Consider the following 26,502-nt stretch of genomic DNA (forward strand, 5'->3'; position numbering starts at 1 on the left):
CAGCCATAGCTTCTACCCCTTTCTAACCTTAAGAACTATCATCACCAGACTTTTCTCAGCCACTCAGAACTACTAATGTGTAACGACCAAAATAAGAAAGATCCTAATTGCTAACAACAACAAAATCAAAAAAACATTGTACAGGTTGTACATTTTACAGGGTGGAGGGAGAGAAGAGGCCAATGCTACAACTTGAGGGGTACTACAGATGTAGAACAAGGCTACTGCTTGTGGGCACAGGGTAGACCCAGAGTTCAATCCCTACCATCCCATCGGGTCCTCTGAGTAGATAGGAGTCATCCCTAAAAGCAGAATCAGAATTAAGTCCTGAATTAACACCGCCTGTTTTGTCTCACACCTCCTCCCCAAAAAGAGACAGGAAGGAAAAGTTGATGAGGGTGAGGGGAAAAGCTTTTGAGTGAAATACAGACACCTGTTTACGAGTCAAAAGGGCCCTGACCAGCTAACTGCACCATTGCAGGAGGGATCGCAATCAGACTGGTAGAGTTAGGCTCCTAGCTGGCATTTTCTCACTCCCCCAGTCCCCAAATGCCCAGATCCAGAACACAGCCAGTAAAGTGAGTGCTGGAATGAGGAAGTGGCTGGTGCATACTGGACCATGAACTTCAAGGAATGAGTGAACAAAATCACCTAAAAAGGCTCTAGTTCTGGGTCCATGTCCAGCCCCACCTGGACGCCCTGCAGGCCTTGGGGCGCTCCCCACCAATATCTATGGCGGCCCTGGAGGATCAGAACCGATTGAGGGCGGAAGTGCTGTTCTTGGCTTCTGCCCAACCTTGGGGGGGGGGGGGGGTTGAAACAAGCGTATCCCGGGTTTCCAGGTACGCACTTCCGGCCCGTCGCCTAGCAACGGCTGAAAGCGTTTGTGAACCACAGCGCGGAGTCTCCCCATCAGAGACATGGTAATTCTGGGCGCTCCGGGGCCACGACTTTCCGATCCAAGGGCGCCCACCAGGTTCGGGCATCCCAGGACCAGCAAGACTGGGAGCTCCTGATGCTTCTTGCAAGGAAGAAAGGGAAACTCTGGGGGAACTCTGGGGGAATTCTGGAGGAGGGGGAGATGATCTATGAGGACTCGGGAGTGGGGGGGGTTGCCTTGAGGGGTTTCTGCCTTGGAAAGGTGAGAATAGATGCACTAGGAGTTAAAGAAGGGAGAGGCAGAGAAGAGGGGGCAGGAAGAGCGAGGAGGAGGGGGGGAACACAGAGGAAGCATTTCTATTAGCTCTGCTGATGATGGGGAGAATGAAAAGGCGAACAGACAACCATGCTTCATTCTCGGGGTCCACCTGGGTGACTGCAAAAGCCAAAGCAACAGAGCCCAAGTGTGTGCTAGGCTGGAGGCTGGCAGAGGCTGGTCTGGTCAGAGCAAGCCTTACTGCCGCTTAACATTGGCATACTGAATCGTGTGGCAGGGCATGGGGGGGGGGGGAATGGGGTTATAAATTGACAACGCCAACTGTTCTAATCATACTTTTAAAGAAAAAAAAATCTGTTTTAGAACTCACTGAAATATCTGTGCTCATGGGCCAGCAGATGTAAAAAAAAAAAAAAAAAAAAAAAGTAGCAAACCACCCCTTAGGTCTGTGGGTTACAACCCAGCCTTGCATAGAAGGAAACCAGCCACTCTGAACTTCTCAGGATGTATCGAAAAGTGAGCAGCATGACGGTAGAGACAGGGAGAAGTTTGCAAAAGAGCAAAACAGTAGGGCCGGAGCGATAGCACAGCGGTAGGGCATTTGCCTTGCCTGCTGCCAAGCCAGGACAAACATGGGTTCCATTTCCAGCATCCCATATGATCCCCGGAGCCTGCCAGGAGCGATTTCTGAGCACAGAGCCAGGAGCAATCCCTGAGCACTGTCGGGTGTGGCCCCAAAACAAACAAAAAGATTAAAAATTATATATATAAATATATATTATATATAAATATATATTTAAAGAAAGAGCAAACAGTTTTAAGAGTGGAATGGGGGTATTGGGAAGGCAAGAAGACTGTGTTAGGAGGATTCAGAAATCTGGAAAAAAAAACAGAAGAGAAGGAAGGCTGGGGCAGGTGAAGATAAATCAAAAAGCTCAGAAAGCTCTCCAGAGAAGGAGAGTATACAGCAGGTAAGGCGTTTATTGGACCCCAAGCACATCATACATTCCCTAGAGCACCATCAGATGTGATGCCCTCCCCCCCACCCCCAAATCAGCATAGCCAGCCAGGAGCTGTGGATACCATCTTAAAGATGAGGAAAAATCTAAAAATCTGAACCTCTGTGCTATTTAAATGGAACCTCTTTACCATTTAAGAAAGTGCTCCCCAGCTGTGTGTAAAATACAACATACAGTTGAGAATTCGGATGCCCCAGAAATACCAAGAAATTCAGAGTGAAGCAGAGATGACAAAGCTATTCCTCTTTTGCATGATTTTCAGCCTCTGGTCTCTAGATAGAAAAAAGCAGCTGGCACTCTTGGGTCATTAGTGCCACTATCATTTAGTAATTTCTACAATTCCCTCCTACGACAGACTTTTGGATAGGAGCTTTCATTAGAATATCACTGAATAATAGGCTTGCCTTTTATTTTGCATGTTTCAATGGTTGGTGGTTTCTATTTATAATGATACACCATTTCTTTTTTTTTGTTCAACATGTAGTTTCCTTTTAAAAGGCATTTAGTTAAGCTGTTGTCCGTGAGATCATTTAAAGCCATGTGCCTGTTAAGTCATATGGATGATATTCATAATGGCAACAAAAAATGTATAACTATCTTCTGAATGCCTCAAATTCAGAAAACACCTGCTCTAGTGGCAGGAATGAGGGATTAATTGCTCCTGCCCACATTATCTGCAAAAGAAAAGTGCCTTTCAGTTCAAGTAATACTATGCTCACCTGGATGATGCTAGGAGGTAGGAAGATGACAACCATTCATCAAGAGTCTCTGGGGATGACTGAATTTAGAATATCCAATAATTATTATGTTATAAGAAATGTTCGGGTTTGAAAAAAGCAGTCTTAATTTCAGCATTTGTGGAGCAGAAGAAAACTGGCTGGTACAAGACAGTCAATGAATAAGATTCATTCAGAAAATAAAGTTTAAAACCCTAAAATAACAAGATTACAGCATGTTATTTCGTTATGTGTGTTCCTGATTATTTATGTTCATGGTTGAACATGCAACATGCTTTGAAACGCAGGACAGCGTTAAAAAAAAAGAGAATCCTTGAATCCTGAAATTTGTTGTTTTACAGAATATTCTGAATTGAATCACCTGAATGCTCAAGGAGGTCACCTTTAGACTGAAATTAAGATTCCTCATTAGGAGATACTTTTATTCAGAGCAAGGCAATGATATTGCTCTGCAAATATTTAAAGAAACTTTTCATTTGGAACCAGAAAGATCAAGACTGGAAAATATTCGGTAGTAGATTTCTGGCTAATGTAAAGAATATTTTCTTGCAAGCATGGGTATTTTAAAATTAGCAGTAAGCATTCTGTCTCTAAAAGAATTCCCATGGAAAGATTTTTCAAGATTGTAGGGAGGCTGCCTGTATAAAACTTAACAATTCCAAGCTCTCTTTCCAAAGAGACTATTTCTGAGAGTAATCACCCAATGTTTTAGGTTAAGCAATAAGAAAAATATGTCTTTCTAAACATAATTCTCTTTGGCATGGGGGTCATCACAAAGACCATTTTGGTTCATTGCTTTCCAATCTTTTCCAGGCAGAGGTGGAGGAGACCCTAAAGAGAATCCAGAGCCATAAAGGGGTTATTGGAACCATGGTGGTAAATGCAGAAGGTAAATCTAATTGCAGGCTGCTTTCTCCAGAGATGAAACCAACCTTTTTGTTGTGCTGTGTCTTAATACAAGGAGCTCTGAAATTTAGGTTTAAAAAACACATTATATATACCCAACTTTTTACTTACCAAAAATTTACAGAGTATCTAAAACATGGCAGTTACTCTAAGACCTAGCAATATAAATATAAAAAGATGTCTGGGTATTCTACGTATATATAAGAAACATTATGTCTTACTTAACCTTAGTAATTCTTTTACCTTTTAGGAGTACCAACAAAACTATAATAAAATTAGATTATCAGGGTTGAAGTGTTAGTTCAGCAAATAGGGTGTTTGCCTTGCATATGGACAACCTAGGTTCAATCCCCAGCACCCCATTTGGTCCCCTGAACTTGCCACAAGTAATTTCTGAGTACAGAGCCAGGAGTAACCCATGGTGCCAACCCAAAACAAAACAAAAATAATAATAGACTATCATAGTTGATAGTTTTGGTTGTTTGTTTGTTGTTGGTTTTTTTTTATAGTTTTGTTTTAACACAATACATGGTAGTCTTCATTTTAAAATTGTTTCCCTTACCTGCTTACAGAACCTTTGGATAAATTTAAGCAGAACTTAAAATATTTGTCATGTATATTCTAAGAGAAGCCAATATAGTTTCAACCTTTGAAATGTGTAGACTGATACTTGAAACTTGATGACCCTCCATAGTTCCTATTAACACTCTCCAAGCCAGACTTGAAAATGCAGCCAGTCTGGCACTCTGCCCCATGCTCAGCTAAAGTCCAACCTCTTAAAGACTGCTGCTGCTTTCATTGCTAATTTGGGCATTTATAAGGGCAAGAGGTGCCACTGGTCCCAGAACATTAGATGAAACAAGAGCAGTTACTTCACATGAGGCACAACCATGAATTTGGGACATTGCCAACTCAGTGCTTGGCAACAGGACCTCTAGCTAATCATTATTTTGGAGCAAACCCAACGATAAATATTTGAGCAACTTGCAACCAAAAGTCTGCTTAAACTCTGATATTCAAACCCCTTTTATTAAAAAGGGGGGGATAATCTATCTACTTGCGCCTCTGATAATTTGATAAAATAAGGATTGTCAAGTTTCTGGCATAACACACATCATCTGAGATAATTATAACTAAATAGGTCTGAGACTGGAGAGTTTTAATTGATGTGTATAGATGAAAGAGTGGTGTATTTATGCTTAAAAAACAACTTGATTCCCAACAAGTAGACTGGCCTGGTCACGAGGATGAAGATTCAAGAACAGTCTCACAGCTAAGGCAAGTGCTCTTTCAGCTTCCAGGCAGAAGACCAGCCAACGAACATGGGTTCAGATGTTCTTGTCACTGGCCTGAGCTGTCACATCCCTGTGATGGACAACCTGCCATATTTCATTGCTAAATTTGTTTCCTCTGGCTGCCTCATATACAAATAATGGCTTAGATACTAGAAGCTTATCTCTGCATTCTGGAGGCTAGAGGTTGAAATTAAGGTGATATCAGAACCCAACTTTGGCAGATCTTCAGGGGAATCCTTCCTTAACACTCCCAGCTCCTGTGGAGTGTCCAGAAATCCTTGGCATTCCTTGACTTAAGAAACATCACCCCAACATTTCTTGTCTTATGAATACATCATCTCCATCTGCCTCTTTGATCACTTGGTATTCTCTCTCTCTCTTTCTCTCTCTCTCTCTCTCATTTGTTATAATAAGACATGATCACTGTCATAGGGTCCAACCTTATCCACTATGATCTCGTCCCAGTTAATTACCTCCACATAGACCCTATTTCTAAATAAGATCATATTTGGAGACATGGAGTTGAATTGCATTTGGGGGCAAACTATTCCATAGGTATATTCACCTGTGACATCAGAGCAACTCACCTCACATGTTACTCTAGATTCTCTTACTCAAAGTTCATTGTCCAAGTTACATGCATCATATCTAAAAATCATTCCATGCCCTTTCATTTCATAATTCCAACTTATCCTAAGAAAGGATGCATATTCTGGAGCCAAAGGTAGCCAATAAAGCATGATATATAATAGCATCAGAAAACAAAATGATAAATTTAAAATCAAATAATCAGGCAGCATTATTCTACTTAGAATGTTGAGGAATAGAATCATGAGAAACAATTCACAATACAAGATCCTGAAAGAAGTGAAATAAGACATTTCAGAAATCAGTGTATAGTCAATTATATAGACCGACACACATACGCATTGAAATTGGAAAGAAAAGGAGACACTGTTTTGGTGATCATCTTTGAGCAAGGATATTAAAAATGGTTTCACTCGTTTCAAGTGGTTGTTCAATTAGCACCTCCCCAAAGGCCAAAAAATACTATTTTTAATATCCATTAACTTCCAGAGATTAACCTGTACTAGAACAACTTTGGTGTTCTCATTCAAGGTGCCTTTCAGAAAGCCAAATTAACCTTTTTTTTTTCCTAAAAAATATAAATGAGGATGTCATTTTTATGGACATATTATTAAGAAGAATAAATGACAAACATAAGTATTCACTGCATATGGTACATATTGTACAGTCAAAATGCAGTGAAATAGTCCATTTCAGCAGTGTACAAGAGCCATGGGGAAAGTGCCACTCATTCTCATCCTGTGAAATCTCAGGCTGGACATGGGACATTAACTTAAGGTGGTGTTTTATGTTCTTGTTCTCTCTGGGCAGTTTTAGCCCTACTCGGCCTAGGTAGCTCCTTTCCACATAACTGAAGATGCTTCCCAATCTTGCATGTTGTTCATTTGGCCCTCAACTGGGCCCTACATGTAGATCCCATCTTATGCCATGTCCAAGAAAGTCTCCAGTTTCACAGTTACAGAAATAGGCTTTCTAGTCACAACAACAGAGCAGAAATCAATTTAACCCAATGCCAAGTGGTGGAGGAATTTTATCAGATGAGACTCTTTGTTAATAATATTGGCTCTGTATCTATAAATGTGTTCTTTGTGACAGTATCTAACCACTGAATTTGATCCTTGGGTGATGCATGTATGTGTATATCTAAAAGAACTTATGTATGTGTTACAAATATTTTTCCAGGAAATAGTATGTCATATATTTTTCTACACAGGCTTTTCATTTCAGATAGTCTTACAATTGCCTAAACCCATCATCAGAATTGTATTTGATTTTATCATGCATTCGACCAATTCCTTTTCCTTTTAAATTATAATATGTCAACCAAAGTGCAAATGTACAATTGAGAAGAATCCACTTCCTGGGACTATAGGATCATATTTTACAAGTGTGCCATTAATTCCACAATATCAATTTCATCTTCTTTGTTTCAGGACATTCATTTTAGGAATTTACCTAATATACAGGTGTAGACCTAGAAATGAATGAGAAATGGCATACTACCAGGTTCCATTCCATTCTTGTTTCTAAAAGTCTCAGAAAGACTAGGAACAGCCTTAAAGTCCATTGGGAGGATATATTAGTTATGTATATTACACCCTATCCATTCAGCTGTCACTTTCATGAACATGAATCACCTACCCTTCTGTGGATTGCAATGGAATGATTTCGTAAGTGCTTTACATTTCTGTAGAGTAAGGTTCAGAATATGAAATGATACCATGCAGAATGTTGAAGTACACACACAAGCATGCTGTGATACTCAGAAAACCTCTGGAAGAATCCCAAACACAGCAGAAGCTATGGTCACCTTTAAGAGAGGAAAGTGGCTAAATTCTCTGCCAGGTACCAAAATGACTTTTTGAGTAAGTTAGTTCTTAGTGACCTCCTAGGGTTTCCAGGCAAGAATTCAGTAAATATCTGTTGGCTGATTTGTCTTTCAGGAGTCTCCAGTTGGCCTGAACAGCCCAGAGTTCTGTGGTGGACACTTATTATTCTGAAAAGCCCACTGGTTTATTTATTGACTAGGATCATGAAGAGACTAACTAAATAGGTCTGAGCATCTTATTCATAATCTTGTCGTCTACATTTTTCAATAATTTATTCGGGTTGTATTTCTTGTTTTGACACTGAGCAATGCAGGTACTTGCTAGGCAGGAAGCAGAATAAAATTGTTCATCCAAAAGTGCTCTTCAAAGGTTGAGTGACAAATGGCAGCCTCCAGCTTATTAAAGATGTGTACCTGGTGATGGGCCTTGGGGCCTGGATGTGTCTGGTATAAAGCAGACATGAAGGAGTACAGAATGACTTCTCTCCTGCATAGATTGGTATGCAAATATTAACCCTGCAGTGGTTAGCGAGATTGATTCTGGAGATAATAGTCTTCTCAAAAGAAAAATAAATTCATCTGTCTTAGCATCAAAACTGAGTTGCTTCAAGAGTTTCATGAGAAACTGGTGTGATGTTCAGCTTGTAAATAATCATTCCACTCAAATTACCCATCTTGGCTAACTGTTTCTGGAGTTACCATCTGTGACCAAGAGCCATGTTTGAGTGGGTACAAGATATGTAAAATGTCTAGCCCTGCTCCATAAGGAACACATAGAGCCTGATATGCCAGTACAGCCTCACTCCTATTATGTAATAAGCAGAGTACTGGGTGACCTGAATTAAGCTAGACTGAGTTGAATTGAATTGAATTACACTTGCCTATTTGTCTGGCTAGATTTTTTCCAGTTAAATTAATAGTTTCTGCTTTCAGTTTCAAATGGAGCAACAACAGAAAGGTAATAACATTATATGGTTTATCATATAAGTGAAGAATAAATGCCAACCCTGGAAAGAAGGTCCAACAAACCCATAGTGTCTTTATTGCTCTACTTTCCTGTATAAAATGTAAGGTTGGCAAAATACCATGAAGAGTTACTAAGACATTTTGAAAATAATTTTTATATACTCCCTAGTTTACACAATCATAGACAACCCTTTCTCTCTCTGGCTTTAGGAAGAAAAGCTCAGGCCATGTCACTCACTGAGTATTTTCAAACTGACTTTCTACAGATAGGACACTAGGTAGAATGCATAGTGTATGTTGTATGTAAGCTGAGTCCTGAAATGATTTGCTTCTAAAAGATGTATGCACAAAAAAGTTACCATGCTCTAAGATAGACAGATGCAGAGCCACTTAGATAAGCACCTAATACATAATGATCAGCAATTAGGGGTTGGTAATGTTTGATTTCCATAACGTAGAGCAGCCTGAAAGGTCATAAAGTCTGAGGTTTAATATGTGTTTGCTTAGCATGACCTGAGTTCCAGGAGCACTGCTGGCCCCAAAGCTCCAACAATATAAAAATGAAAGCATACAGAGGCCATTGTCACCTCGAAGGACAACTTAAGTGCTCATTTTAAAAGAGGATCCTAAGAGCCACTGAGTATAAATTCTAGTGTTGACTCAACTTCATTGTAAAATCCAGGTAGACAAAAAGACTAGGAGGAAAGAGACCAAGTTTGGCCAGTGTCCTACAACCATCCCTTTGACTTCCCCACCTTCCTTTCCAAGTGTCAGTGTTTTCCAGTATTTTTCCAAGGGACAGCACATCATCACTACATGCTAACTCCCAACTGAATCTTGCACTAGGCATTCCGATCCGGACCACTATGGATAACTCCACCACGGTTCAGCATGCAGGGCTTCTCCATCAGCTGACGATGAAGACCAAGAGCACAGTCCGGGACATTGACCCCCAGAATGACCTCACTTTCCTCAGGATCCGATCGAAAAAGCATGAGATCATGGTAGCTCCAGGTAATTTGGCATTTGGTTTCAACTTGAAAGCCTCCTTCAAATTTAGGGGCATGAAAGCAACAGGGTGTCTAGTGTTTCCTATGTGGTTTAACACAGTGCATTTATCAACAATTATTACAAAATGAACAAGTCTGAGCCTGAACAGTAAAAAGTTTTGTGAAAAGGCTTGAGGAAGTAGTGATGAGTCTGATATCTGCTGTAGCTGTCCTTGCCCACTTACACCCATGCTCAGGAATAAAAGGCTCTACAGGTTGGTCTCCTTTGAGGTGAACTTAGTAAAGACTTCCTTCTGGGGACTGGAGCTGTGGCACAGCAGTAGGGTGTCTGCCTTGCACATGGCTAACCTAGGACAGACCGTGCACTTGGTTCAATCTCCTGGCATCCCATATGGTCTCCCAAGCCAGGAGCAATTTCTGAGTGCATAGCCAGCCAGTAGTAACCTCTGAGCATCACCAGGTGTGCCCAAGACCAAAAAAAAAAGGACTTTCTTCTGTGGGTGGTGATAAAAGTAGGGGGTAGATAAAAGTAGAGGTCTTCCTGGCATGGGTTAGGGCAGAAAATATGTTCATCTGACCCCCAAAGAGCAGCCACTTCTTTATTTGGGGCCATATCCAGAAATACTCAGTAGTCATTACCTGGCAGTGCTCAGGGGATCCTGGGGTGCTGGGGATCGAACCCAGGTAGACCTTGTGCACAGCCAACACCCTTCCAGCTGTGCCCAGCCACTGACTTCTTAAGGGGATTGTTGACAGTGTTGGCAGCCATTAGCAAAACCTGGATGGAGCTCCCCAATCTGTATTCAGCAGGTCCCCTAATTGGCATTTCCTACACCTGTGTTCTTACCCTGGCTGCTCATTAGAATCACCTGGTGATCTTTACCCAAAACATAAAACTAAAAACCTGGTACCCCAGACCAATGACATCAGAGCCCCTGAGACTGTGCCTTCTGTCCTGGGTTTTGTGGGTTTTTTTTTTTTCAAGCTCAACATGTGGTTTTGATATGTACCCCAGGGAGGAGGCTGTGGGTCTACAAAGGCTCGCGTGACATTCTGGAGTGAAAGGGCAAAGCACTGCAGTACTCGCTGATTAAATGTGGCATTTGTCCTGTGTCCCTCTGCAGACAAGGAGTATCTTCTCATAGTCATCCAGAACCCGTGCGAATAAGCTCCCTCCCCACCTGTCTGGGACACCAGCTGAGGAGAACGGGTCAGAATTATGATGCAGATGATACCCCCAGAAAATTCCCTCTTGTACGTTCTTCCCCCTGTTCACACTCCAATCCACTGACTCCTTCTGCGCAAGCACTGCAGACTTATGCTTTAGCTATTGAATAAACCAGCTCTTGTATGAATGTCTCCTTTTCTCTGACAAAGTAATGGGTTCTAATGAGGATTATTATTATTTTGTGATAGTTCTTTTCAGCTAGAAGTGCCACAAAGAATCACTTGAATATCATTTTTACCTACTTTGTTAACATGCCAAAGAGGTTCTGGGGCACAAAGGGGTAGAGACGGGAGGAAGAGACCCAACTCTTAGGTGCATCACATACTCCCCTGGTTCCAGAAGGGCAAAAGAGACTCAGGAACATGGAGCTCAGCTGGGCGATCCCAGCCCTCAGCATCCTTCTGCACCTTCTGTCCATCACGTGGCCTCCGTGGACTGTAATCAGGTCCTGGGCAGGGTTCAGGTTTCATAGGCTGACTCATGAACCTCAGTGGCTCTTATTGAAGTCTGATTTTCTTTCTTTTTTTTTTTTTTTTGTTTTTTTGGGTCACATCCGGCAGCGCTCAGGGGTTACTCCTGGCTCCAGGACTCAGAAATCGCTCCTGGCAGGTTTGGGGACCATATGGGATGCCGGGGTTCGAACCAACAACCTGCATGAAAGGCAAACACCTTACCTCCATGCTATCTCTCCGGCCCCGAAGTCTGATTTTCAATTATCCTGGAAATCATGAAAATCACAGAACCAATATAACTGATTTTCATGTCCCTAAAGTCCAGGCAGAATAAATGTTAATTCCTGGCCATTCTGCTTTAGAATCTCTCTTTTCATCCAAAATCAAGCTTTCTCTCTCTCTCTCTCTCTCTCTCTCTCTCTCTCTCTCTCTCTCTCTCTCTCTCTCTCTCTCTCTCTCTCTCTCTCTCTTTTGGTTGTTTTTTGGACCACATCTTACATTGCTCAGGGGTTACTCCTTGCTCTGCACTCAGATATTACACTTGGCAGACTTGGGGGACCCTATGGAATGTCAGGGATCAAACCCAGGTGAGCCCTTTGCAAGGCAAACACCCTTCCCACTGTACTATTGCTCTGTTCCCAAGCTTTCTCCTTTTGAGACAAGTAAAGGGAGGTGGAGAGATAGTACAGAGGAGAAGGAATTTGCCTTGCATGCAGCTGACCCAGGTTTAGTCCCCAACATCCCAAGTTGCCCCCCACCTTTGTGTCCTACCAGGATAGATGCATGAGTTCAAGGCCAGGAGTAATACCAAAATACCATTGATATGGACCCAAACCCCAGGGACAGCAGAATTAATAAGAACACAAGCTTCCATGGCAGTAGGAGGAAGTTCCAAAGTTAGGAGAACGGGCCAGCAGGGAGGTAGCACCCACTGGACAGTGTAGCCTCCTATAGGGCAAAGCCCCTGCACCCTCAGAAATTCCAACTTTGCAGGGAAAAATTCGGATAAACCTCATTAAACATCACCAAATATTAATACACAGCCTAATGTCGCTATGTATATCTGACACCCATTTCATACTAAAGAACTATTGTTTTGCTTGGGGATCACTCCAGGTGATGCTCCAAGGTTACTCCTGGCTCTGCACTCAGGAATCACTGCTGGTGGTACTCGAGGGACCTATGGATGCTGGGGATATAGAACCCTGCTCATACACTTGCAAGGCCAGTGTTTTACCTGCTGTGCTATCGCTCTGGCCCCTCATACTTAAGAACTTTTGATTGATATAACAATATCATCTAATATTTGGTCAGATTAAAATGCTCTCAATGGTGCTGATAAGGTCCTTTATATTTCCTTGATTTTTCCCACCCAGAAACCTATCCATAACCACAATGTTAACATTTGGTGGTTGTGTCTGGTGTTTTGTTGAGTTGGGTTGTTTTTTCCCCCACTTGTTTATTGAAGCCCTATTCTCTGGTCTCCACCTCTAAGTAATATCAGATTTGTCTTTCTTCTCCCTGGATCCCAGTGCCACCTGCCCCCATCTCCCTTGAGCCCCTCCTGATTGGGCTCAGATGTCGCCCCTAGGCAGGGGACATGCAGCTGCTTGCAGAATTGTGCCTCTCTCACACCACGCTGACACCCAGACCAGGCACACCACCAGTGCCAAAGCAGAGCCTGCCTCCTAAAGGCCAGGACCCCATTAAACTCACCCTCTCTGGTACCACTTCAGCCCCAACTGACAGTTTTCAACATAAACAGAATCTGGTTAGAGGCCCAACTCATGGGAACACACGGCTGAGGGAGGACACTGAAGCAACAGCTGAGGAAATCTTGGAAATTTTTTATTTCCCATGGGGCAAACCTCAATGCCATTCTTTGCCTCTTTCCCAAATCTAAAGGTGCCTCCTTCCTATGCTGGTTAACCTTTCACTGAGTACATACACACCTGTCCATAATCAGCCCCAGGTTGTCTGACGTGGGTTCATTTTTGGAGACTTGGTTCCCAGAATCTGGCACTGATAACATCAGAGATCTCGGCTCTACAAAAGTCAATCAAGTCAACCAGAACAAGGCCCGCCCATCAGGCTGGCTGACGTTATTTTAGAAGTAACATCCAGACCTGTTACTCCTCATCCTTCATACCCCTAAGAATCCCTTGCATGACAAGTTTTGTTTTTGTTTGGTTTGGTTTGGTTTGGTTTGGTTTGGTTTGGTTTGGTTCGGTTTGGTTCTGGCATTTGCCTGCAATATCTCTGCCTTTCTCTTGGGTCAGTGGCAATTCCCAAAATAAAGTTTCCTTTCTAGAAAGCTCCTTGTCTGGAACTGACTGGCTGGGGAGCAAAGCACCTGTCTTCCTAGTAGTGAGATCTCCTACCCTGCCCCTTGGTCTTCCAGGGGTAACTGTCACCTTAGTGTGGAAGCAGGAAATTTTCAGGAAACAGGTGTGCAGGTTTGAGCCCTCCATCTGTTGTTATACCTGCCTATGGAACTGAAACTCCTGATCTTATCAAGGAGGGGTCCATGGTTTCATGACACCCCCCTCACATCCCCCAGAATGAAGGTTTTTGGGAAGCACAAACTGAGACATGGTTTTCCCATACATAGCATAGATAGTCACTGCTTCCGAGACCCAAGTCTGTCATCACTCCAAGACATCACTCCAAACCCCAGCAAGCCCTAGCTCCAGAGTGATAGCTCCCTTTTCTCCTAGTCTTGTGCCATGTAGCAAATACTAGGACTCTGGGGGGAGAGAAATCTCTTGCAAAAAATTCTCTCCCTCCCTGCATCCACTGAGAAGGGGACTCCAGGGCCATTTTCTGCACCTACATAACCTCAGCAAACCCTTACTCATTGCTTCAGACAAAGTTTGTGGCAGCAAAATTCAAGAACTCTAGAACAGGAGGACCATGTGGACCCAGGGCACCTGCATTGCCCTCACTGCCTCCCGGCACTTCCGGCCATTAAGGAAAGTCTGGGCCTGCAGGACAAAGTACCACATTCATCTCAAGTCCTCTATAAAGTCTTTGCCTCCTACTGGCATGCAAGCCTGGGCTTGTGGGTGCCTCCCCTTTATCCAACTTGCTATAAATTTCACCTGAACAATAAGGAGAGCTATTTGCAGATTCTCTGGAGGGACATATCCAAGCATAAATATTAATGATAATGAAGCTGGAAAGGCCAGCTTAATAAAAGAGCTGAAAATGCATTTAAACATCATTAGCATTATGAGCTCGCCCCTGTACTGGTTTGATGAGCGAGCGTGTCTGGCAAGGGAGAAGAGGGCCCTGTCCGGAGCTCCCATGAGTTCCTGCCTGCCTCTCACTGTCCCTATTCCTGGGACAATCTTGCCTTCATCCCAATCCCCTCTCCTCCTCTGAGCGTTCTTCACCACTCTGTCAGCACTGACAACCTGTCAGACACATGCTACCAGAGGAGCATTTCTGAATCCTGGAATCCTTCTTGGCCAAGCTCTGTACCTTCTCCATGGGAAATTATCAAAAGTGAGCCCTAGAATCTTTCTTGGCCAATCTCTGTGCCTTCTCCATGGGATTTATCAAAATGACACAGTAGCTGACTCTTCTGCAGACATTTAGCAAGGGATCCTTGGTGCAGGACAGAGAAATAGTATCAGGAAACAACTGTCCAATGGTCTTTATAAATGTGACAGACATTATAGTTCATGAGGTTCAATCAAGGCAGTCTCATTTCACAGAATCTTTCCCTAGCACCCCTCAAGCCAGTCAAGGGGTCAATTCTGGGCCTTAGAATGTGTGTGTGGGGAAGGGACGGTAATTCCATTTCTAGGAAGTTGCAATGCCAAAAATCACACAGGGGACTGATCGATCCATCAAGAAATGCTCCCTTCTCCCTAATATGCAGTCACCAAGCAAAAGCACAGCTCAAACCCAGAAAAGCAAAAACTCCTGGATTCTAACAAATCCAGAGAAAGTGACAGGGGGAAGAGGAGAGGATGGAAGGGTGCAGGTATTGGGACCAAAAATCAGTTGCACGTTGGTGCTGAGCATGCAGTTCAAACACACATTGGAAAAGATGTGAACCCAAACTCCTAAAACACAGCATTGCGAACCCAGAGCCTCTGAAACTATTCCCAATGGCCTTCCTTCCTTCTTGACCAGAGAAATCTGTAGGTACCTTTGGGAGAGGTGTATGTTAACAAATCAAGCATTTACAGAAACAAATCATTTAAATTTTTTTTTACTTTTAAACAATCTCCACATCCAATGACTCAATTCTTTGTGGGGATGCAACCCATAGTTTAGACTATGTTGTAGTTACTGCTCCCTCAATTGAAAACATACATCCACTTGGTGTGCACCCCCTGCTGTTAAAATCCCTCTCCCACCATCTCCGCAAAGAAAACTTGTTTGTCCTCCGCTTTCTCACCTTTCCTATTCTGGCCATACTTGCAGCCACCTTATATCATTGCTCTCTTCCCTTCCACCTTTTGCCTATTTAGATAGCCAGCTTTATAGCTCACTTCACCAGGTTGCTTTTCTTTTCTGCATTAACCACTTGTTACACAGTCTGAACTTCAAGCTCCAATCAAGAGGACTCAGGCATTGGACCCTCTGTTGGGACATAAAGTTTGTTTACTTGAAGCCCCCAGTGCATGGGAGAAAATCTGGATCAGTGGCACTGATGCCAGTAGCCTCTGTCCCTGCTGAAACTCTATTGCACACCCATTGTCTCCAGGGCCAGGCAACATACTGCAAAGGGATCCCCAGTCCCCAAGAGTCTCTGAAATCCACGTTAATTGGCCACCTTCCCCCAGATCCTGCATATGGGACTTTGACCCAGGGGAGGTGCCAAATTTCACAGGAAACTTCAAATTAGGTGGCACAGTGGACAGAGGCAGGCACTTGAGTCTTGGGGGCCTCTGCAGGCCCCACTTGATGCTCCCAAAACTAACTGGGCCCAGAGAACAGAACCCCTGCTTCTTAGAGGGAGCTCCAAGACTCAGCTCTCCTTTTGGGGAGAACATGGAGGGAGGCCTGGAGGGAGGAATCCCAGAGCTACTGAGGAACAGGGCTAATACTAGCAGTATCGATGACCAGGACCCTCCCAACAGGGCCTTCCATCTGACAGGAATTTGACAGTGTTTACCAGCTCAGAACCTACAAGTTGTGTTCAGCATCTGAGCACACCTCAGGGTAAATGAGGCTGTGGGGGATGGCTGTCTAGTGTCCCCAGAGGGAAATCAACATGAACCACCTCGGCCATCCAGTCAGGAGGCCACAAAAGAGGATATGACGGTGCTGTGTTTACTCGCTTCTACCATGTCTGGCAATTTCCGGGAGATGCACCCAGAGATTAATAACCACTGATCAAATCTCAAATTAATAAAAGTGCTCGGCTCTCGCAGAGAATGGGAGGCAGAGAAGGGGTCCAACATCGAGGGGCCACTCTGCAGAGCTCAAGTTGGCCAGATCTTAAAGTCAGGCATGCTCTGGGCCCAGGAGAGACACATGGTATGTTAATGACTCCTGCATGTAAAGGAAAAGAATAAAGGGGTTCACGAACCTATCTGCAATACGGTGATGGAATAGCAACATAACTGTATGTGTGTGAGAGAGAGAAAGAGAGAGAGATGCAAAGTCACAGTAAATAAAGGATGGTTTCAGGAAAGCTGCATCCCAGCAGACAGATCCTAGCTGAAAAGGCATCTACAGTGTGAAGAGAGAACATGCCTGGAGCTGGAGCAATAGCACAACTGAGAGGGTGTTTGCCTTGAACATGGCCAGCCTGGGTTCGATCCTCAACATCCAATATATGGTCTCCAAAGCTTGCCAGGAATAATTTCTTTCTTTCTTTTCTTTTTGATTTTTTGGGTCACATCTGGCAGCCCTCAGAGGTTACTCCTGGCTCTACGCTCAGAAATTGCTCCTGGCAGGCTCCGGGGACCATATGGGATGCTGGGATTCAAACCACCATCCTTCTGCATGTAAGGCAAATGCCTTCTCTATGCTATCTCTCTGGCCCCAGGAATAATTTCTGAATGCAGAGCCAGGAATAGCCTCTGAGCGCCACTAGATGTGGCCCAAAAACAAAAAAAAAGAGGGAACTTTCTTGCAGGCCCCTTCCAGGATGAACAGTCCAAACCTTTCTTGAGAAAAAGCAACCTGGACTCTAAACCATCCCTGCTGCTATGTAGAAAGCCGGAAGGACATCTTCATTCTGATTTCAGCTTCCCTGAATCACCCCACACTTATAGTATGTTCCTGCAAAGTCCTGAGGCCATGTATGGGGAAACCCCAGAACTGAGATGACCTAAGAAAGCAGAGGTATGTACAGGTCACCCCAAGCCCTTGGCTTTACCTTATAATCCTCCCTGAAGTTGGCCTTTCTCCTTTGGAAGGAGGGATGAGGAGAGACACTTCTTATGCTTCCAGATTACCCGAGAGCTGGGCAGGAATATTTTTACCCACCAGCATATCTGTAAGCATCATGCCCTTGCCATGCATGTTTCCAAGCTGCACAACTCGTGTTTGATACACAATCATGAACTGATGGTACCAGTTGGACACTAGATGGCCAAGGCCCGTACTCAGCGATGCTAAGTTTGTGGGCAACTAAACACACTTATCCAAACTCTGATTCCTTGCTAAAGGTGACATCTTCAGTAGAGACCCATTTCCCTGGGTCCCAAGTATTGACAAAGAGTGACAGCTGAAGTCAGGGAAGCCACCAGAAATGCAGAACCTGGCTTAGATAGGGATTGTGAAGAACACTTCAGGCCCCAGTGTCTAGTGAGTAGAAGGAAAGAAATTGAGTGGAGGAGGATAAAGACACGTATAGAATAATGGGGGACAGGGCCTAAGGGGTCTCAGGTGCATTGCTGGGGTTCAGAAAGGACAGAACTAAATATCCTGGCCAGAGTCACAACACTGAAATCAAGAGACCCAAACTTTAACAACCAAACTTAGAAAAGGGTCTGTTATGGGACTGGAGCATTAGTGCAGCAGTAAGGCATTGGCCTTGCACGTGGCTGACCCAGGATGGATCTGGGTTTGATCCCCAGCATCCCATATGGTCCTCCAAACCAGGAGGTTTGTGCATAGTCAGGAGTGACCCCTGAGCATCACCGTATGTAGCCCCAAAACAAAACTAAAACAAGAAAGAAAGAAAAGAAAAAAGGAAAGAAAAGGGCCTGTTATGCTGGCAGGCTGGAGGAGGGGGGCCAATGGCAGGGGATGGACTCTGAGAATATTGGTGGAGGAAAGTTGATGCTGGTGATGGAATCAGCACTGAAACACTGTATGTTTAAAACCCAACTATGAATAACTTTGTAAATCACAATGACTTAAGTTAAAAAAATATAATAAAAAATGCAGAGTACCAGGCCACCCCTAGGGCCAGGCCAGCCTTTGCAGAACAGGAAATCCTGTTACTTCTACCAATACTCTTCTCCCCTCCATCCCCCAGAGCCTGGGGTTCTGATTCTGCTGGATTGGTGGCAGGCACTGCTCCACCCTTTTAAATCTTTTCAGGAAATCCCAAGTCCTGGTGTCACCCTCAGCCTAGTGTGAGCAGCCATAGTAGTGGGGGACAGACCCTGGGCACTGCCTCCCCAAAAAGAGCCATTACACCCCAAGTCCTAGTGAAAGAAAGGAACAAGGCTGACCTTGTGGGTCCCCTGAGTAATTTCTGTGTGCTCTGATGCTGGGCATCCATCAGGGGCTCTTCGTCCCTGGCACTGTTCAGGAGAACAGAGAACAAAGCTTCGTGCTCAATCTTCTAGAGGCTCCAGTCAATGACTGCAGACTACAGATTCTGGGTTCCTGATGGAGGCCTCCAAGGGATCCAGAGCAGCTCCCTTCCTGGGATTCTGGCTCTAAACTGTACCTCAACTGGATGCCACTCCTCCCCCTGTAAATCCTCCTCTCTTGCCCTGAATGTTATGAGTTAGCTCCATGCAGGTACTGGGGAAGGAATCTTCATGGGCGCCCACTTCTGAGGACCCCAACTGAAGACACTAGTGAGGCACTGCCTAGTGCCTGGGATAATTAATTCTGTCTGAAACAGCCAGCACCCAGCAGGTACAGCACACTTGTTAGCAGGCACGCACACCTCGTGTCTTAACCACAAGCCTAGAAAGAGAAATGTCCCCTGTCTCCCCAACTCACTACCTTTTCAGCTTCCAGAGTTCATGTAGAGCGATTTGAGGCTTTCTACAGGAGGGTAGGTTTGGAGGGTGGCCATGGGGAGGGAGATGTGAGGCCACTACTGGAGGAGGGACCCAATGAGAACTGCTCCATGACACCAGGGTTTTATTGTCAATGGTTAATGCTTTAGGGAGGTGAGCCACCCCAAACCTCTAATCAAGGCTTCTGTGTAAACAGAGGTCTTGGGTAACTGGGGACTTTTGCTGGCAGGAGATGGTTGATGAGGAAAGAAGATAAGTTTCCCACTTGGGCCCACTCTAGAAGGAAGCAAGCAGACTAGGAATCAGAGACCAGAAGGAACTTCTTCCCAGAAGCCACAAAAGTCAGATTTAAATTGGAAATCAAGTTGCAAAGCCATCTTGGAATTCTCAGGCACTGCAGCAGATCAGGACAAGATCTCAGGGTGGGAGTCATAAACTTCTGGTGGCGGGGAAGATTCCATGTTTGTCCCCTCTGATTCAGGTGTGGAGGTGCTCAGGAACTTCAAGGGGGAATCAGGGTCACCCCTACAAGCAGTCCTGCCCATGGGATGGGCGAGAAATGCCGAAGGGCAGGGTCAAAGCAGAAAGGAAGCTTCCCAAGGGAACTGTGGTTGCCACGACGTCACCAACATGCTGCTCTGTCCACGCTGTTGTCAGTGCCAGAATTGTGGTCCCAGCCTGGCTGCTGTCCTCTTGTGTCCCCGTGGAAGTGGAGAGACATCATTGATAGTTTCTCATGGTCTGTGTAGAAAAAGAGACACCACCACCTTCACCCCACCCCCATTTCCAGAAACCCCTAGATCTCAGGAGAGATGCTGAAGCAAAGGCAATGAAGGAGGAGAGTTAGCCAGTGGGGCTGGTTGAGGGGTTCAGTGTCCATGTAGGCACTATTTCGCTGGGCCTCGGTAACGCTCTTAACATCCCAAGAGGAAAGACTTCAACTAAAGGGAAAACTGAGGCTGGGTGAGAAGAGTCTAACTGAAGTCAGGTGATGGAACTCAAAAACCAAGTTTAGGGGTCTGAGATAGTCTATTTCAGATGTGGGTATGTGTGTGTGTGTGTGTGAGAGAGAGAGAGAGAGAGAGAGAGAGAGAGAGAGAGAGAGAGAGCGAGAGAGGGAGGGAGGGAGGGGGAGAGAGAGAGAAAGAGAGAAAGAGAGTTCTGGATTAGGGGGACTCAGTGAGTAATTTGTGTGTGTGTGCATGTGTGTGTGTGTGTGTGTGTGTGTGTGTGTGTGTGTGTGTGTGTGTGTGTGTGTGTTCTAAGTTTCAGAGAATCCACGAGTCCCCCCACATCCCTCTGCCCTGGAGACTCAAGTGCTGATCCTGCCCCCATGCCCTGCAATGCTGCCTGCTGAGAGGCTCTCCAGTATTGGGGGTGTGTGAGAAAAGGGGCTGTTCCTGTGACTCATTCCCAGATTGCTCATCAACTGCAGAAGGATACAGGGGACACAGCATCACTTGGAACGGTGTGTCTGACCTTGTCTCTGCCACCTTCAGCCACCACAAAAAAAAAAGTGGGTTTTCATCCTTCTGTGTCTGGGTATTTGCCTCCCTCTAACAAACAGCACCCAGTGATCCTTGCTACCTCTCTCTGGGCCTGACCCTGGCACCACCTGCCCCTTGCTGCCTGTGGCTGGTTTACCCCCCACCCCCCAGCCTCCCCTCCTGTCATCCCTCCTATCAAGGATGGATGAAGACTATCTCACCTTGGAGGCTCCACCCAGCCACACTGCAGTGGGCTGAGACTTAAGTCCAGGCAAGCATTTTGCCTCTGGCCCCTTCTCCCAGCCACTGATGCCACAGTCCTGGTTTCGTGCTCTGGACTATATAGCAGAATCTGCCTTCATAGTCTCTGTAGCCTAGTCTATTTCTCTGCCCAAGGCTTGGCATGCCAGCCCTTGCTCTGCACCTTCCAGAGGCCCTTTGACCTCTAAGGAAGAACAAAGCTTTTCCGACTTGTTCTCACCCCCTGCTCCAGAGACCCTGGGCTGCCCTTACCCTGCTTCCTGCTACAGGCCCTTTGCACATGCTTTCTTGGCACCTTTTCCCTTCTTCATTCACTCTGACCCAATGGATTTCTTCAGATGCCAACTTCAAAAAAAATCAAAACAAAACAAAACAAAAAAAAACCTTCTTCCTTGAAGAAGCCCTCTTTGACTTATTTTAGCCAAGACAAACTCTAGCTTTTGTGGGTCCCCTTGGTTGGGACTCCACTCCCTGCACCCACCTGCAGTCCTTGGCTGGTGGCCATGCTGTGTTGTTTAGAGTTTCAGGGTTAAGCTACTGGACTCCGACTCGGGATAGATGAGCCCCACTGTGTTCTGAGTCAGTCAGAGGCATTTCCCATGGGGCAGAGGCCGGATGCCCTGTTCGACAGTCAGCCCCATCCCTACAGCAGGACCAGGCACGTCATGGAACAGAGTGGCCAAAAGAGTCCCCCTCTTCCCCGGAGGAAGCAGGCACCTCACAGCCTGAGTCCCAGCACCCAAAAACCATTCCCCACTGGCCTGTAGAACTGAGGTGGATGAATTCGTCCCTCATGAAGGTTTTCAGCCCTTCATGATCAAAGTCAGCTGATTACAGGAAATGAGTCCCCTTCATGCTGTCTGTGCCAACGAGCATCCCAGTCCACGCACAGAGACCACGACTAAACTCTCAAAAGGTGGAAGGAGATATGGGACCCCGGAGACTCCCCCAAAAACTCTGATTCTGAGAGGACCCACACCTCTGGGATCTCCAGGACCTCCGAGATGAGACTAATCTCTTGCGATCCTTTATATCAGGTGAGATTGGCCCCAGGTTCCCTTTGGTGTCACTTTACTCTAGGAAAGCTCTATGGAGGCTGGGACTGAAGAGATAGCAGAGCAGTAGGGCGTTTGCCTTGCACGCAAGGACTTAAGGCAGATGGTGGTTCGAATCCTGGTATCACATATGGTCCCCAGAGCCTGCCAGGAGCGATTTCTGAGTGCAGAGCCAGGAGTAACTCCTGAGCGCTGCTGGGTATGACCCAAAAACACACAAAAAAGAAGCCCTATGGGGAGTCTCTGCCACCCCTCCCCAGTTCTAGCCCCCAAAACTGAATCCCCTGCTGCTCCATCCCCATCTTGCTGACAGCTGAACAGTGAGGGAGATTTCTGTCCCCCCAATTGTACCCTAAGTCACCTGCCCCACAGGGGCCACTGAATTGTGCCCTTGTGTCTCTGCCTGCACTGACCGAAGGGTCTGCAGGTGCCAGTGAGTGAGTAGATGGCCCATGTGCTGCGGTGGGAGTTTAGAGTCAGTGCTCCTGAGCCCAATGATCATGAAGCAGGTGAGGGACCCACATCTCAATGGTCTCTTTGGTCTCATCAGCTTCCCTTTAGAGTGAGACCTGATGGGCTGGCTCTAGGTCTCGGCAAACCCCATTTCAGTCGGGACCCATAGGAGGGAAGAGGTGGGTGGTCAGTCACCAGGTCACAGTGGCAGGGTGTGGGTCGAGGGCACTCCAGGCCCATCAGGAACAGAAAGAATTCCTCACACTTCTTACAGGGACTGGCTCAGAGGGACTCTCCCAGCCCTCCAGTCCCTCAAGGCCCTGCCCAACATATGGGGAAAATGAGGGGCCTCTGGAGAGCAGAATGCCAGGCCTCCGGGAAACCATCTGTGGAGACCCCACCCCCTCCAGTCATGAGTAACCCCCAGCAGATTTTTATCGGAGACAAGTATAAATAAACAACAACAGGAGCCTTGAAAGAAGTGAAGCCCAGAGGAAACTTGATCCTCAGACAATTAGGGCACTTCTGCTGGGTAACTCCCAGCTGATGATGCACTGCTCCCCCAACCCCCTGGGGGCAGTGCCAGATTCCCCACCTACCCTTGCCTCAAAAGAGACACAGACCACATAAGCTCGAGGAGCACAGGGCAGGGGCAGGACAGATGCATTCTCCTCCACCCACCTACTGCCGCCTCTGCCAAACACAGATAGAATCTCAAAATGGGGACACTCAACCTTAAAAGATGTTTGAAGCAATTTTCCCTCCAGATCTCCCTGCAAAGCCATATGGAGGTAGATTTCAGAGCTGAAGGAGCAGGAAGAGGCCACATGTCCATGTTCAGGGCGGGCAGAGAGGGCTCTGGGTCAGTGCTCCTGAGTGCGTGCTCACTCGCCTTGGGCCCCTGGAGAAGAACAAAGTCCTTGACATTCTGTAGGTTGGAGTTCAAGTCCCTGCCCTGCAGATTAGTGGGGTCCTCAGCTTCTCAGTCTTCTCATCTGTAAAATGGGCTTGTGGAGGAGGCCTTTTCACCCACAGGGCATAGACTAAGAGCGCTGGCAAGCAAAAGATCCAACTATGAGGGCAACAGTGAGGTCTGGCACTCAAGGTAGAGATGCTGTGTGGAGAATCATACACATTCTTGATGAAAACAGGAAATGGGGACCGAGGATGGAGGGCCAGCCAGAGGGGGACATCACCAAATGACAGACAGAATCCTGTGGTTCTGAACCTGCCTTACACTGTGGGTGGCCTCCTTGGACTGCTCTGAACAATGCAGGGACAGTCCATGAGAGATTCCCTGTCACAGTAGGGACAAAGCTGGCAGAGGCAAAAGTCAACTGGACATTCCTGCACTAGAGCAGAGGTTTCTAAAAGTCTCCCCTCTCTTCTCTCCTGCACCCCAAGGAAGCTATTCTGGGACCTGAGCACAGAACTTGTGAAAAATCTGTGTCAAAATCAATTTTTTGATAATAAATCATAGAGTTATTTATTTAAACCTTTTTTATTTTAACATTTTTATTTTTATGCTCTTTTTTAAAAAAAATAAAAACCTTTATTTTAGATATTGTGGTTTTAACAGAACTGCTCATAATACAGTTATTTCTGGCATTCAATATTCCAATACTAATCCCATCACCAGTAGAACATTCCTTCCCCTCTTGGCGACAGATCCCCAACCTCCCCGAAGCCTGCCCCTTGGAAGGTACAAATAACTTACCTAACATTGCTTGGTACAACTAAATGGTAATTATCAAGAGAGAAAAAACTTCATTAAAAGAAAATGTATTAAATAGAGAGAAATAACAGATCAGGAGTGAGAAAGTGAAAGGATAGAAAAGGAATTGTAAAGTGGTAAGCAAGGGAGGGGGAAAGGATTATATATAATGGGGAAGGACTATATGCAACATAGACAGGCATTATGTACAATACAGATGAACATTAGACAGACTCAGAGGTGTCTACCACACACACATACACATTCATAGACATACATTGAAGATTGACCCATAGGTTGCAGTTGAAGAACTGATCCAGGTGAAATGGGTCATAGTGCTTAAAAAATATTAAGCCAGTAAATTAAATGAAAATGTTTTCCAATTCCTAGACAAACATCATTATAAGGGTAAACTTTGCTGAAGAAAGACTTATTGGTTAGATTGCACATAGAGCATTCTTAAGACAATCATAATTTTCAAGTCTAGAATACTAAGCAATAAGGTTATAAGCACCGTCAAAGAAGTCTACACTATGAAGTATCAGCTAATGGGTCTTGAGCATCTAGATTCTTTTCCTGAAAGCAAACTGAAGACATGGGCATTATGATATAATAGTAAATTAGCTAAAATTGAAAGTAAATGGCAAAAACATAATGAATGAGCACTGTAGCAAGAGTCTATGGCATGCAGTTGCCTATTCCAATGGTATTTGTGAACATAAACATTAGATCATATTAGCATGCATAATCAAATGGGAAGTGAATAAATTAAAATATTTGCCAATTATCATAATGAACACTGTAGTTGGAATCTAAAATAATATAGCACTGTAACACAAGATGAGGGTGACCAACCTCTATCTCCGAGAACCAATGTGAACACAAAGATTGAAGAATTATTATAGACATATTTAAATTAAGACACTAAAATATTCTTCTTTTTTTATTTTGATCATAGTGGCATACATATTGTTGACAATAATACTTTAGGTACATATTTACATAAAATCAGGGGGGATTCCCATCGCCAAATTGTCCTCCCTACACCTCCGTTTCTGTCCTACCTCCCATTTCCTTTTCCCTCACCCCAGGGCGGCTAGAATATGTGGTCCCCTCTGTATCCAACCCACTACTTAGTAGTCTTGCACCTGTTTGGTCTTGATGCCTCCCTTATTTCCCCCTCTAACTGGAGGCAGGACTAGTTAGTTCAAGTTGTGTGGTTTTGTTTGAAAAAAAGAAAAATAATAAACTGGGGTAAGAATCTAATACCCCGAAAATGGGCGGAGTCCTTCTAAAGGCTCTCATCATCAATTTGGGAGATGGAGAAAAAGAAGGTGAAACACTCCACTAGTACCAAAAGAAGTATCAAATATCCAGTGAGGGCTCCAGCTATATCGATAAGCACCACAAGAAACAGACAAACAAACAAACCAACAAAAAAAACCACAAAAACTAAAACAAACAAACAAAAATCACGCCATGGTCTTGAATTAAGAAACATGGTATAGCACATAACGAAAGAGAAGAAAGGAAGAAAGAAAAAAAATAAATATAATTGGGGACAACACTTTCAATAATCGCACCCAAACAGAAAAATCGACCAAAATAGATAAATAAATCAAAAATAATAATAACAATAATAAATAAAGGTAATGTATATATTTATATAAAAAATAACCAAGATTTTGTGCTTTTTGTATTTGTTTTTTCCCTCCTGCCCTGGCACAGTAAATATTGGGGTCATTCGAAAAGGAATTCACTTGGGCTTGAACTATGACCTGCACAATAATCATGATCCCCAGTCCCAAAGGTCCGGCAGAGACAATTGTAATGGAATGGGGCTTTTGGAAGCACAAAGAAAGACGCTATCCTAGGTGCCACCCTAGGTTCAGTGCAAAGACCAAGATCACCAACCACAGAAGATGGATTAAAATGACACTGAGGTAACAGAACCTCTAGAACCACAAAGACTGACTTCATCATAAGTCCCACCTCAGGATCTGTGCAGATACTGAGACCTCTAAACATAGAGCAGAAGTCTTCCACACACCAAAAAAACAAAAAACAAACAAACAAACAAACAAAAAAAACACCATCGGGAAAGTAAAGGATCCTGATCATGAGCAAAGTCTAGAGTTGATCCCATGACAGTATGCTCCAAGGACAGAGAAACCCC

The 26,502-nt window shown here is 44.8% G+C and overlaps 1 protein-coding gene across 1 annotated transcript; it reads left to right on the forward strand.

Moving 5' to 3' along the window:
* The first annotated feature begins 891 nt into the window (after nt 1-891).
* DYNLRB2 (dynein light chain roadblock-type 2) lies at nt 892-10,765 on the forward strand. The gene is made up of 4 exons (XM_049786289.1): nt 892-923; nt 3,726-3,801; nt 9,342-9,509; nt 10,630-10,765. Exons 1-4 carry the CDS (start codon nt 921-923, stop codon nt 10,671-10,673), a joined length of 291 nt encoding a protein of 96 aa, XP_049642246.1. The 5' UTR covers nt 892-920; the 3' UTR covers nt 10,674-10,765.
* The last annotated feature ends 15,737 nt before the right edge of the window (nt 10,766-26,502 follow it).

This window comes from Suncus etruscus, chromosome 14, assembly GCF_024139225.1.
Source record: "Suncus etruscus isolate mSunEtr1 chromosome 14, mSunEtr1.pri.cur, whole genome shotgun sequence".
In the NCBI taxonomy this organism is placed as follows: domain Eukaryota; kingdom Metazoa; phylum Chordata; class Mammalia; order Eulipotyphla; family Soricidae; genus Suncus; species Suncus etruscus.

Bases quoted from the DNA above. Each gene is read 5' to 3' on its own strand.
- DYNLRB2 (XM_049786289.1), top strand. The intron at 3,802-9,341 runs GTAAATCTAATT...ATCTTGCACTAG, and splicing joins CATGGTGGTAAATGCAGAAG to GCATTCCGATCCGGACCACT. The intron at 9,510-10,629 runs GTAATTTGGCAT...GTCCCTCTGCAG, and splicing joins TGAGATCATGGTAGCTCCAG to ACAAGGAGTATCTTCTCATA.